The sequence below is a fragment of the Botrytis deweyae genome, assembly GCF_014898535.1.
Source record: "Botrytis deweyae strain B1 chromosome Unknown BDEW_001, whole genome shotgun sequence".
In the NCBI taxonomy this organism is placed as follows: Eukaryota; Fungi; Ascomycota; class Leotiomycetes; order Helotiales; family Sclerotiniaceae; genus Botrytis; species Botrytis deweyae.
Window position 1 is genome coordinate 441684 of NW_024066208.1, and position 13142 is coordinate 454825.

Genomic DNA, 13142 nt, shown 5'->3' on the forward strand with positions numbered 1-13142 from the left:
GAAACACAAGAATCTGACGAAAGGCTTGAATTGACGAAAATGTCTCTGATCTCGATTTGCCTAGAAACTTCTACACAATCTCACAGGGTAAGCTCAAAAATAGGAGATGTCAGATGCCCTTCTAGCCAGGCACCAAACTCTACAAAAAGCATGGCATGATAGTTGAATGGTGGATGTGAATAGTGGCGGATGCTGCCAGTACCCAATTTTACTTTCTATTGATCGACAAATACTCCTTCTTGTTCAATCATCTCGACATGAAGCTCTTCCTCGCCAAAAATGGTGCGCTCCATCACTCCCTCAATCATATAACATTCGAACGAGACTTCGAAACAAGCTACTTGCATCCACCGTATCAACTCCAATTGGAAACCTCACATGGGGTGGAATTTCTCATAACCTCAGATGTTCAATTATTGTCAGATGGTTGGAAGTTTCCATTGATTCTGCTTCCCCAGACGGTTGGATTTTACGAGATTTCTGACTGTTCCCAACCACTTCTACTCTCATTTTCTACACTATGCTATGCACACATCTTCAAGAATACAAACCTTCTTTGTCGTCTCCCATAATGCAGGTGCAATGCCTTTGTTACAACTACAAAACGATCCCCAAATATGGATTGAACAACGGTACAATCTTGGCTATATAAAGCCACCTGAAATTCCTTTGTCAATTAGTATCATATTCTTCATCTACTCACGAGTTCCTTACATTCCACAAAGAGAAATCTAAAATACTTCTTTGTCAAGAAAATTACAAGACTCAATCAAAGGCAAGCATAACTTTCTGCAAATATGTCCACAGCCTTCGATTACGACGCGAATCTCGCAAAAGTTTTGAATGATCCCGAACGACTTAGACGGAGATACGATCCATATGAAGATCCCGACAATTACACTACTGGAGAGACAGAACTTTTCACACCCATAGAATATCTCGAACGCGGTCACGCCGTTCTTGAAGCTAACAGAGTCGCTATCAATAATACTCCTCACCAAGATGTTGCATATCCCGACTGGAACATCCGGTATGTGAACGTCGACGGAGGTCACGATCTGGGAATCTCTGAGTTTTTTTCTAGATATGGCATGACAACGGCTTTCACGGAGCTTGGAATTGAGCATGAAGGTGATTACTGGTCTAGATACAGTCTCTCTTCCAAAGAAGTTGGGAATCCGGCGAATAGGGAAAAGTATCAAGATCTTCGTACTAACAATGTAGCTGAAATCTATGCATCTCCGAAATTTGGGACTATTTTCACTACGAACCAGTGGGCAGATGCAGATTTTGACATTCCAGATGTGTATACGCCCCGTCTCTGGAATAGCGAGCTCTTATTTCAAACGTGGCGCGATACATGCTATACGTATGTTGCCCCGACTGGGGGGGATGTAGAAATTCTGCACCCTTTACAGATGCAAAAACTCAAGTATGTCATCATTGCCCCGATCTCCAATAACGGAACCTATACAACGATTTGTGATGCACTCGAAATCAAAGGACTTTCAATCGAGGAGAACGAATTCAATGGGGTTACTTTCTCATGCAACGACATCTCCACAGCGAGTGCTGAGTTTGCGATGTTGATGGGAACTACCAACGCAAGACCAGTCGCTAGAATGCTTACTGATCATGTAAAGAGCTTAGGTGCGAAACGAGTTGTAAAAATTCATGCTTGGTTATCCATGCCCCAGTTCGGGTGTCCAATGTTGGTTTTTGAATTAGCGGGCGAAGATCCTCCAGCTACCGCTCCCGCTCCTACTCCTGTTCCTGCTCCTGCTCCCAAAAAGATCGGCAGAAAAATCAGTACCAAGGTACAAAACTTGATGAAGAAGTTTCAAGGCTGAAAGGTGAGTTAGTGATTATTTCTCATTTCTTTACTATAACCTCAAGAGCGCTGGCGCCCACCCAAAAAAAATATTTTATAGATTCTACTGGAATCGTGAACAAAACGAATAATAACAAAACATAAAAAACCAATTAGTTACGCTGATGTGATGTAGTAATTTATTAGAACTTGTGAAATTTAAAATGAGAACCTTCCAATTTTCATCCAGGAAACCCCCCCCCCCCAAAAAAAAGGTGCGATGGATTAGCTTGATCTTGGCGAAAGCAGTGTGTTAAGTAACATGGTAGAAAGAAGTCTTTCTCTAGATTAAACGATCCAAACAATTAAACAGAGCGAGTGTTATGACTTCATCTCAGTCGATTTAGTACTTGTTTATATCCCCTTGTTGTTAGTAAACAATACTGCTGTTCAACGAGTTTGTACTATAGTTCATACATCTCATAGTTCTTCTACCTCGAGTGATGGGAGAACATTTGAGACCCATGAAACGCTGAAAGGTTAATGGAGGAGCACTGAGAAAAGAAGATCATATATTCATTCACCCATAATCTAGGGAGAGAATCCTGTAGAGAGTAGGTATACGATATTAAAGCCAGTTAGCACCGAGAGCATGGAATTAAGTGAAAAATACCATGAAGCAATAGGGAAGTTCAAAGAACAGTATGATAAAGAGAGGCATGCGAGATTCAAGATGCAGTCGCATGCGACGACGATATGAAATTGGGAGTGAAATGGATAACATGATGTGTATTGCACATCATTCATGGGTTGAAAATGTAGACTCGGATGCATGAATGTATGATATAATTTTGGTGACTTGCTAATACTTGGATAGGTGTTCGAGATGACTTGAATGCTTGAGTTCGAGGTTGACATAACTCTATTTTCTTTGATGTCTATTCCAAAACTATACAGAGTAATTTTAAGTTCCGCAATGTACCCTCTGCTTACCAATTTTCCATCTCTTGTAAAGTTTGCTTACAATCCGCAAACTGTGTATCACATTACTCAAATTTGCATATCATTTCATACCACAAGCTTAGAGCTTATTCTCAACCCCCTACGACTAATGCTTCTCAAAAGGTCGATACCATCTGAAACCGCTTGTACGTCATGAAGATGTATCACCGTCTCTCAGAAAAGTTTAGGTCGATGTATGTCGTGTCCACAATTCACAGTCCACGTTCAAGCAAGTATATTATGTTTTGGTGGCGATTTCAGGGGGTTCGTGGGCGCTTTATCATTACGAGACCAGCAAAGATGTCTCCCTATTTCCTTCTAACAAATACTAGCAGAGTGGTGATTGCCGGTTGCTTTATGGTTTTTCGAGTAATTTGAGATAATTTAGTATCTTTATCTCTCCCTTGAGTCAATCATTTTGAAGGGCATTCCTCAACAATGCCATTTGAACCAGCCCCTACATCGAACAATCAACATCAACATTTTCGAACCTGCATGACTGGGCATAGTAGCTCGAGACAATATCCTTTCAAAAAATTGCATATCTTATCAAATCAAAGTACACGCGACAGAAAAGGCACAAGGTGAGATCTAGACTACTCCATATCTCTTGATTCAGTGAATCTTCATGATAGACATACGCTCATTCTCTAAGCTGCTCTATGGAGGTATCATCGGACAAACCTGGCATCTATACACTGTGATTCCGCATAATGATGACTAGGTAGACATGGTCTGGAGAGAAAAATGAAGTCGTTAACTAAAAGAAGCAACTGAAAGAACATTCCTTATGTTCACGCGTTCTCCCGTCGCCTATCGCGGGGAGAATTATCCACCGCTTTCGAGTTTCACCGCAATTGTTCCATGTAAGTATGGGTTGTATTTGATGACTTTTGGTATTTACATTCGGTCAATGGAATTTAAACTTATCTGTTGGGATTTAGTTCTGTTTCTATTACTTTCTACTGTTTCGATATAGAGATGTATTCTGTCATATTGATTTGGGAGAAGTAGTGATAGTATCAATTATCATCTTCTAATTTTTTACTGGTCTCCCCGTCTCCATACAGCGTGGCTACTGACTCAGGTCAATAAGTGATCCGCGGCGTCACAATTCGTAGTATCACGGTGCAAGGGATAGGCATTGGGTAAGATGTATGAGATTCTTCAAAAAGAGGGTAGAACGAGGCGGAGGGACGCCAATTATGTAGGATGTGTATGCCTAATATACATAACTACGCTATGAACCCCTGAAACGTAGATCGCTGCAAACGCATTTTAATCTTCTAATAGAACTTTCAATACATTCATAGCTGTACCCTTCGGGGGTGCGAGATCTATGATTTCCTTACTAGTCGGTGTGCCAGCGAGCGAGCAATTGCCATGCCACAATGGCTCAAATCCAGCCATTATCGATGGCAAAACCTTTTCCGGATACACACCCTCCTTAATCAAGTCATCAAGCCAGCTAGTTACTTTGAACTCTGTCTTCTCGACTTTGGTTCCTAGATACTGCTCGACTATTCTGAAAATGTCTCTCTCAGTTACATCCTCGGGACCACTAAGAATATACTTGGCATGATTATGAGGATTCGGGTCCTCAAGAGCCAGTAGATGTGCCCCAATAGTACCGAAGTCGTCAGGATCAATCATTGCCACAGCCATATCAGCATCAGGGACTATATTCAATGTCTCCTGCTTGCCAGTTTTACGATACGATTTGATCCAGTCTGCAGTAGACGCGAGATAGGTTGTACTAAAGAAGTTCGGCTGCAGCGATGTTCACTGCATACTTTTGAATTCTGGCTGGCCCAACAAGTTCTCGATGGCCCAGTGAGAGCAACCGTAGTACACAGGGCTAATTGGGCTAATGTACTCCACATTGGTTGATACTCTAACGACGTACTCGACACCGGCTTGCAGCAAGGCGACATAAAGAGCAGACTCTTCCGCAAATTGCTGCGGCAAGTTGTGCAGGGCAATATAGACCCGGGACATCTTGGCTTCGAAGCCATGCAGCGTCAATAGTGGTCCAATCCTTCTCCTGCATCTCCACATGAGACAGCTTAGCAAGTATCTTGGAGGCAGGGCTGTCAAGAGAACGCGTCAAGCCAAGAATGCGGTAGCTGGTGTTGCTGTGTTTGAGCAGCTTAGGGAGATGACGGACGACACTCTTGCCAGCACAATAACGAGGATTGTAGAAGTCATGATGCACTGTTGTCAGATGTGAGATCGAAGGGATCAAGCTAAGAAGATCTGTACTGGAGAATGGATGCAGCAGGATCCAAAGCGGGATCATATGCATGCAAATAGTGAGTTTGGTATCATTTCAATTAGAGTACTGAACAGATGCCTCATACATATAGTAAGATTAGGAACACTTCGCGCGAGAGTCCAGCTAACTTTCTCGATTGTCAAGCAGATACTCTGTGGGGAATTCGAATGTTGCGCTAAGGTTTACCGGTTCGTTGAAGCATGGACAAGCTTGAATCGAAGTCTTGCTTAAACCCCTCGTGCGCTCAATTCGTAGTTTAAATGAACGTTCTGTAAGGTACTTACAATCGTACAATAGTCCCTTCATTTCCAAGTGGAAATGAAATATTTAGTCATATAATCTTTACTGACTGGCTCAGCTATAAAAAGGTATTTTCAAGCATAATTCGAACATTGCTTTTTCTACTATCAATATGAGCAGCAGTATCAACTTGTCTATTCTCCTCCTATTGGTACAAGCCATCAGTGGGCACATGAACTGACGGGACACTTCGAAATTTTCAACTAATTCATTCCTCAATCGTTTGATACCAGAATCTATCTTCTCATTGTTCAATCTCTAATAAATAATTACAACAATTCCTAAAATATTAAAATCAATATATTAGGAGATATTTCCAAGCTCATACTTGCAGTGTCCCATCACTTCATGCACCCACTGGTGGGCTTATCTTAAAACTTTCTCAAGAGCAGAAAATTGAGTCGTCTATCGAGCATTTCCTGAGCTAATCTCACTTTGCTCGGTTCTTAAATATGACCTATATAAATCTCTCTTGTATTCAGACTGAGTGAGGTATCAGAGCTTCTCATAAAAATCTGTACATGTAGATTGCATCATACTAAAAGTTGATTGATAATCCCCTGGCCAAAATTGAGTTCCTGGGGAGCAGGGTGCACGTACTATGGATGCATAAGTGCATGTCACGTGATTATGCGGCTTCAGAGGAGGGCGAGGAGGGTATAAGTCAGCTTCTCTTCGTAGCTTGGCTTTCCTCTTTCAATTTACCAACATCAATTGAAACTATTCAATCCCTACAGTTCTTCGTTGCCTTCACTTGGCGACAGATTTTATTCAATGCTCAAACTTATCAGTGATTACATAGTGTTTCAACCTCGATTTCGAGGTATATGCTTCCCGAAGACAAACGTGCCCCGGATCCCCAATTGATTCGAAATTCTTTGATTATCAATTTATCCATCAAAAATTCCAGTCAAGCCATGCCTCAAATTTTTTTTAGAAAGAATTTATAATTTGATCGCTGTCCTAACCTTACAGGTCAATGATTAATGCTATCTCCTGGTTCCCAAGTCCTGCCACCCCGCTATGTTCCATTAAACCATACCGATAATCCACAGCAACACTTGAAACGAGAACTCAAATCCTCTGACGGCGAGAGGAGGGGCATTTCCTCACTATCTTCATTATCACCCCCCTGACGAGGATTTCTCATTGAATTTTCCATGCTCATATTTGGCTCTTCGACACTAGTGTGTGAACTTTGAACATTTGGGCTGAACAACTCCACCGCTAGAGCTTCTTCGTTGATGGCTGGACTTGGACTGTTGGACTGTTCCGATGCATTATCTTGATTAGAGGGTGGCAGTTGGGGCTCGTCCAGCTCGTTCAATTCCCCAGATGCAAGCGACCGGGGCGATGATTCATCTTCATGACTGTGCTCTGCCGAAGAAAACTCGTCTTCTGTGGAATATGAAGCTTCGGAATCATATGTATCTCTTTCTGCGTCCTCTATTTCCGCGTCGGGTATCTTCGATCTGTCGTTCATTGACATTGCAAAACAGAATACGTGTGACAGTCCAATTCTTTTGAAACCCATTGCTCTCCAAAATGCAATCGCATCTGTTCTCGCTGCCCCTTCCAGTTCTCCTACATATGTGAAAACGTATGAGTAGTCGAGTCTGTAGGCTCTCATCTTGAATAGCAATCCAGACACCAAAAACTTTGCAAAGCCTTTGCGACGATACTGTTCTTCAACTTTCAGTAAATCAATCATAAGAAAATTGCCAATGTTTACACGAGCATCCCAAATGCCCGAGCCCTTGCGAGACCCTAGGAACCACTTTTGTTGCAGTTGACCATATTCATCAAATATCTGGCTCGCCAATTCTAGGCTGCATTCAGTATCTATAAGTGCCATTGCTCTTCCAAAGTCTGCTTCTTCTGCATGTGCACGATTGACTAGGTGGCCATTCATGATACCGATGTTACCACTATAATCGGACAAATCGCAGAAAAGTTCAAATCTCACATAATGGCATTCTCTATTCCCCGTGAGATCAAATTCACGAAAGTGTGGAATGGCGCTTAGGACAGAATCCGGGTTTCGGGGAGCAGGAAAAGGATCCATCTCGAGAGCGTTGTTACTAGAAGTTATAGCTACAGACTGATGACTCTGCTGCTTAATTGATATTGTAGAGTATAGAAATATAGCGAAGAGAAATGAAGGAGAAACAGTAAACAGACCTCAAGTTTAAGTATCAGGTACAACTTACTAACTTTCAAATTAACTTTCAACAGTTCAATCGTACGGCACATTGGGGCAGAACGATGTTCATGCTCGGGTATTTCTTTGTCGAAAAGAATTTCATCTTGCCTGTGGAAGCTTTGAAGCACGAAGATAATCTCAAAATATGAAGTATGGATGGGTTAAAGTCGCATTCTGGAGAGATGGAAGGCACTGTCTTTCCTTGTGTTGGTGGTCTGGATTGATGACATTGCTTTTGACGTTTATTTTTGTTTTTGAAGAAATGGCGGTCCTATATCGATGCTATCGTTCCTTCTCTCCATGATTACACCGAGTGAAGAAGGAATGGTTGATGTGTGCTTGCTTGATAGATGGCGAAGCGTAAATGCCAAGACAGAAGCATCTATCCGTTGTATTTATTGATCATCTTATTTGTTTCCATATGGTAATGATCCGTTGCCCTAAGATGTATATCATGCTCAGAAATCTCGTGCATTGAATCGTTTCGGATTGCTGCAATAACGTTGTTAGGCTCTAATTGCTGCCAGTGACCCCTGCATTGATGACGAGGCATAAGCCAAGAGGGAGGGAGCGAATCACATGCTATGGCGCTTTGACCCCTGCCGCTTTGGTTTGTGTCTGCCAATAAGAGCATGATATGAGAATTGACATCTCATTCACAGTTGGTTAACCACAGGAACGCAGGCGCAATGCGTCAAATAGAGTGAATATGAAAGGTGCATCCCGCAGTAACGTTCCTTGAAAGCTAGTTTGAGATGCATTCCCCAAAAAAGTAGATAGGTATTGCCAATCTCAACTTCCAGAAGCTCATCCATCCTCGTGTGGCAAACTTGTTGATTATCTCCCAAACCGAAGTAAAGATCGAAGTATAGAATTGGTTGCCTTTCTTGATGTCAAAGACGATCGAATCTCGAACTCCAAGGAATTAGGTAGCAGCCATAGCCATTTGCATATCGATCTGCATCTTGGCCAGATTGTGCGAAAGGACGATGTCAGTGAAAGTAGACAGCACTTTAGATAAAGTCAATCATATCATTATCTATCGCCGACATTGGTAGGAATATTAAAGGTTAGCATGATCAGCCTCACTCGTCCAATTGCCGATATATGTTGTTAGGTACTGTAAGAGAATATATCTGGGGCTGACAAAAGTTGAAACAATACACGTGGCATCGACACGATAGTTTCCGAAAATGCATATGCGAGTATAGATGCCACTGAACAAAGTCGAGAGATTCGGGTTAGGAATTGGTATCGGGAGTGGTATGATCGGAGTAGCGTCGGAATTGGGCGATGAGTTGGCTGAATGGTATGTGGCATGGTGAAAACCACACCAGTTCAATCAACCGCACATTGCGATGAAAACTGTTGAAATTGTTCAGATCGATAGAGAAATAATAAATATTTTTGTAGATAGAAATTTATTTCAAATTAGTTGAGGCTGTGTTATATTAGACTTCTGTTAAACTTTTGTGGCACAATCCTATTTTGATTTTGCCAAGTTGAGTCATTTTTCGGTCGCACTCTTTCGGAACACCCGGACAAAGTTGCACCGGAGTACTCGCTATGTCTAAATGCTATGGAAATTCTCTGGAGAGGAATGCCGTGAAAATGATAGTCTCTTCGGAAATTCTTGAGATCTCGAAATGATGTTGAGAGTGTTCTTCGTCTCATGCCCTATGCTATGGCTGTCGCCTTCCGTATGCCTGCCAAACTCCGTAACCTAGCAAAGCAAGCCCAGTAAATAGATGCAGATAATTATATATGGCTCACAATGTAAAGAAACGATCAATAATTTGTGTGTCTTTTCATCGGCATTGATGCCAATTTGAGGGAGTTATTCAAAAATGTAGTTGGGGTCTCGGTCGCAATCTGAAATCATCGCGAGTCAAAAATTGGCCAACTTTCGTTGATACTTATAATTGAAGCAGCAACAAGTCAGAATAACATTCTTTTCATATACACTTGATAATATGTCAAATACGCATCCCCTCATATAAAATTTGTAACGATTGAACGCAGTTTCGTTGATTGTTGGGCGTATGTTGAAGATACGTAGAAAAGATCGTGATGCTTCAAAAAACAACAAATATCTCGACACAAAATTCAATCTGATGCACTCGCAACCACAACTCCAATTTTGGAACCAAAGTATCATTGATGTAACTATTTAATTGATGAAATCACTAATAACATTAAATATTGTAATATAGAACGCGTTCCTTCTGTCTAATAGCAAAACAGTAAGATATGTCAACTTCATCAAACTCGACGACTTGAATTTTATATCAATCATCTATCAAAAGCATTGTGGACTATTGTCATCAATTCGCTGAATTGAAAGAGCAAAATAGTTTTGATGAAAAACAAAGATTCACCAGTATCAAGAGGAAATACAAAAGATCCCCTCTCCCCAGATAAAAGAGAAAGGAAAGTGTGGCAGATTCCCAAAAGTTGAGAGGGGGATGTGGAAAAGTGCGAAAAAAACCGAGTAAGTCGAGTTGGGGTCGCATGATCAATGCGAAAGCTTTGAGGGGGTATTAGACGGTTGAACTAAGCATCCATTTCCCTCCTTTAAACCAATCAGCTTCCGTGAAATTGGAATTCAGAATGCCTTTCGTTTGCATTTTTTATAATTAATTGCTTAATTCGGACTAGTAATGACAATTCCGTTAAAACTGTGGAAAGATCACCAAGACCATTTCTCGCATCTACATAAACAAACCCCCCCCCGCTTCCCAAACACGAACTTTCGGAACCTCTTTTGCCTTTCAACATACCAACAACTTTCCACGTACAATCAATTCAAATCATTACCTTTTGGACTTTCTTGTTCATTATCTCAACTTCGAAATCCATTTAATTACTTTTAAACCCCTTCTACCAAATATCAATCAAAATGCCACCAAAGGCCGCCACTACCGCCGCTGCTGCCCCAAAGGCAAAGGCTGCTCCATCCGACCATGCCAGCTACCAAGGTAAGGAATAGCTTCCGAATCCACACCACCACGTCGCATACACATTATGTATACATGGTTATGATCGCATGCTTCTTATGCATCGAACGTGGAGCTTCATTTTCCCATGTATCAATTACTGACGCGTCATAACAGACATGATCATTGATGCTATCATCAACTTGAAAGAGGTATGTTTGGATTCCTCCATCCACTTCTACGTTTCATACATGTACTAACTTTCTTCTGTAGCGCAATGGATCTAGGTATGATTCCCTATTTATATTTCGCACAATTCCCTATAATCAATACTCGACGCGTCTTGTAACCGCCACTCGTACTCGAATCTCATACTAATATCAACACAGCCGTATCCAACTCAAGAAGTACCTCAAGGCCAACAACAAGATCAATGCCGGTGACAGCATGTTCGATTCTCTTTTCAACCGCGCCTTGAAGAACGGTGTCGCTAAGGAGGTCTTCATTATGCCAAAGGGTAAGCTTCTCCTTGCATCGCCACATACCAAACCTTTCAGTATCTAATCCCTCTTTTACAGGTTCCTCCGGCACAGTAAAGCTCGCACCAAAAGCCAAGAAGGCCCCAGCTGAGAAGGCCCCAAAGAAAGCCACCGAGAAGAAGGCCGCTGTTAAGAAGACTGCCGTCAAGAAGACAACTGCCACCAAGGAGAAGAAGCCCGTCGATGCTACCGCCACCAAGGAGAAGAAGGTTGCACCAAAGAAGGCCGTCGCTAAGCCAAAGGCTGCTGCTAAGCCAAAGGAGAAGAAGGCCACAGTCACCAAGGCAAAGAAGCCTACCACTCCTAAAGACGTGAGTCAATTATGTTTCTATACACTCAAATATAAACATGACTAATAATTGACTATAGGCACCAGCAGTAGTTGAGAAAGATACCGTCCTCAAGAAGACCGCTTCTGGACGCGTCACCAAGACCAAGACCGACGCACCAAAGAAGGCCGCTGTTAAGAAGACCGCTACCAAGAAGGCTGCCCCTAAGAAGGCCGCTGCTACTGCATAAATATATCTCTTTTGAGAAACATTTGCAAGCATCTTTCTTTCTAATGAACTGTTCATAAGGCGTTTGGGAAGGAACCGGATATCACGCGTGACTGGACCGCGTTTGTTTGTTATTTGTGGCTTCCATATTTTTTGTGCTCTGCTCTGCTATGGTTCTGGGAATATGTTAAAAGCGTAATTGTTCAAGATTACATTTTTGACAATTACAGGTACTAGGAAACTATGTATTGGACTGACGGAATGGAACGGATGGGCGTTGGGAGGGTAGGGTTGCTAGATATTTGGGATTTTGTGATAGCGATTAGTGATGGATATCAGATTATGTTGTACTTGTACAAAAGATCAACGACAACCTGATGGTAGCGGAATATAAAGATTTTTTCAGTTCATTTATTTTTGTGTCGCTGTAATATTTTCCAAGTTATCCTTGCCTTGTTCATGTCTGCATTATGTTCTATTTTATTCTTGACAACTTGATTCTATGTGGTGGATTGGTGGGTTGATTGTTACTCGAAGATTTGAGAATTAAGGGTTTTGAGAGAACATCTTTTTCTTCTTGTCCTTTTTACTATGAGTAATAAATATGTACAATTTCCTTTTACTCGAGTGTTAATAAACAGACGTTTATCTCCAAATTCTCGCACATCATTGATATATACCAGAGATTGGAGAGAATGAAAAGCTGATGCAAGTGAAAGTGTGAAAAAGAGTACACGCGACGCGTCGGTTGTTTTGTTTTGTTTTGGGTTGGGTTGGGTTGGATTTGAGTTGGGTTTGAATTTTGATTTGGATCTGATGAGGGAGGTGGTTTGGTTTGGTTTGGTTTGATGGTTATGAATTGGTTGGGGAAGGGGGGAAAGGAATGGAATGGGTATGGAAAGGGAATATTATCCTCTCTCCAAGGATCCTAGTGGTAGATCAGAGATCAGAGATCAGAGGTTAGAGGGGGTTTTTGTGGGGATGTTTTGATTTGCTTTTTTTTTTGGTGTGTGTTAAGGGAAGGGGGAAAAGGGGGAAAGGGGGGGGAGGAGAGGGGGTTTTGAGATTGTTTTTGGGGGGGAGAGGGAGAGGGATGTGAGGAGGATGTGAGGAGGAAGAGAGGAATGTGGGGAGGAAGAGAGGGGGGAGGGAGTTGTTTATATGTATTTATGGAAAGGAAGGGAGGGAAGGGAGGGGAAGGAAGAAAAGAAATGTGTAGAACTGGTTATTCTATTCTACTCTTCTCCATAAGGTTGAGATAGAAGAAATTAGATTGAGAAAACGAGGGAGAGGAAGAGGATGAGTGAGAAGAAGATGGAGGAAGTAGTGAGTAGTGAGCAAAACCGTATTTCTATATATATATATATATATACCTATATAAATGAGAAGGCGGAGAGATGAGTTATGGGTTGAGATGAGGGGAGGGGGGTGAGTAGTATTATTTACTAAGTAGTTTTATATATATGAGGTAGGTAGGTAGATAGGTAGTCTTGTAGACTTATAGACAAAAGACCCGAATGAGAGTTTGTTTTACTTTTACCGGGTATTTGGAGAAATGTCACGAGTGATGTACTTTGTGA

At 41.7% G+C, this 13142-nt stretch overlaps 4 protein-coding genes across 4 annotated transcripts; 2 read left to right on the forward strand and 2 right to left on the reverse strand.

Moving 5' to 3' along the window:
* Nucleotides 1-797: 797 nt before the first annotated feature.
* Nucleotides 798-1850, forward strand: EAE98_000153 (uncharacterized protein; the record flags this gene model as incomplete). Its single annotated transcript, XM_038947771.1, has 2 exons — nt 798-1030; nt 1085-1850. 2 exons carry the CDS (start codon nt 798-800, stop codon nt 1848-1850), a joined length of 999 nt encoding a protein of 332 aa, XP_038815448.1.
* A 2240-nt stretch (nt 1851-4090) lies between these two features.
* EAE98_000154 (uncharacterized protein) lies at nt 4091-4810 on the reverse strand (the record flags this gene model as incomplete). The annotated part of the gene is made up of 2 exons (XM_038947772.1): nt 4091-4542; nt 4606-4810. The coding sequence occupies 2 exons, from the start codon at nt 4808-4810 to the stop codon at nt 4091-4093; spliced, it is 657 nt and encodes a 218-aa protein (XP_038815449.1).
* A 1598-nt stretch (nt 4811-6408) lies between these two features.
* On the reverse strand, nt 6409-7452 carry EAE98_000155 (uncharacterized protein; the record flags this gene model as incomplete). Its single annotated transcript, XM_038947773.1, has 1 exon — nt 6409-7452. One exon carries the CDS (start codon nt 7450-7452, stop codon nt 6409-6411), a length of 1044 nt encoding a protein of 347 aa, XP_038815450.1.
* Nucleotides 7453-10489: 3037 nt separating this feature from the next.
* Nucleotides 10490-11584, forward strand: EAE98_000156 (uncharacterized protein; the record flags this gene model as incomplete). Its single annotated transcript, XM_038947774.1, has 6 exons — nt 10490-10568; nt 10704-10738; nt 10800-10813; nt 10916-11043; nt 11105-11376; nt 11435-11584. 6 exons carry the CDS (start codon nt 10490-10492, stop codon nt 11582-11584), a joined length of 678 nt encoding a protein of 225 aa, XP_038815451.1.
* Nucleotides 11585-13142: the final 1558 nt, after the last annotated feature.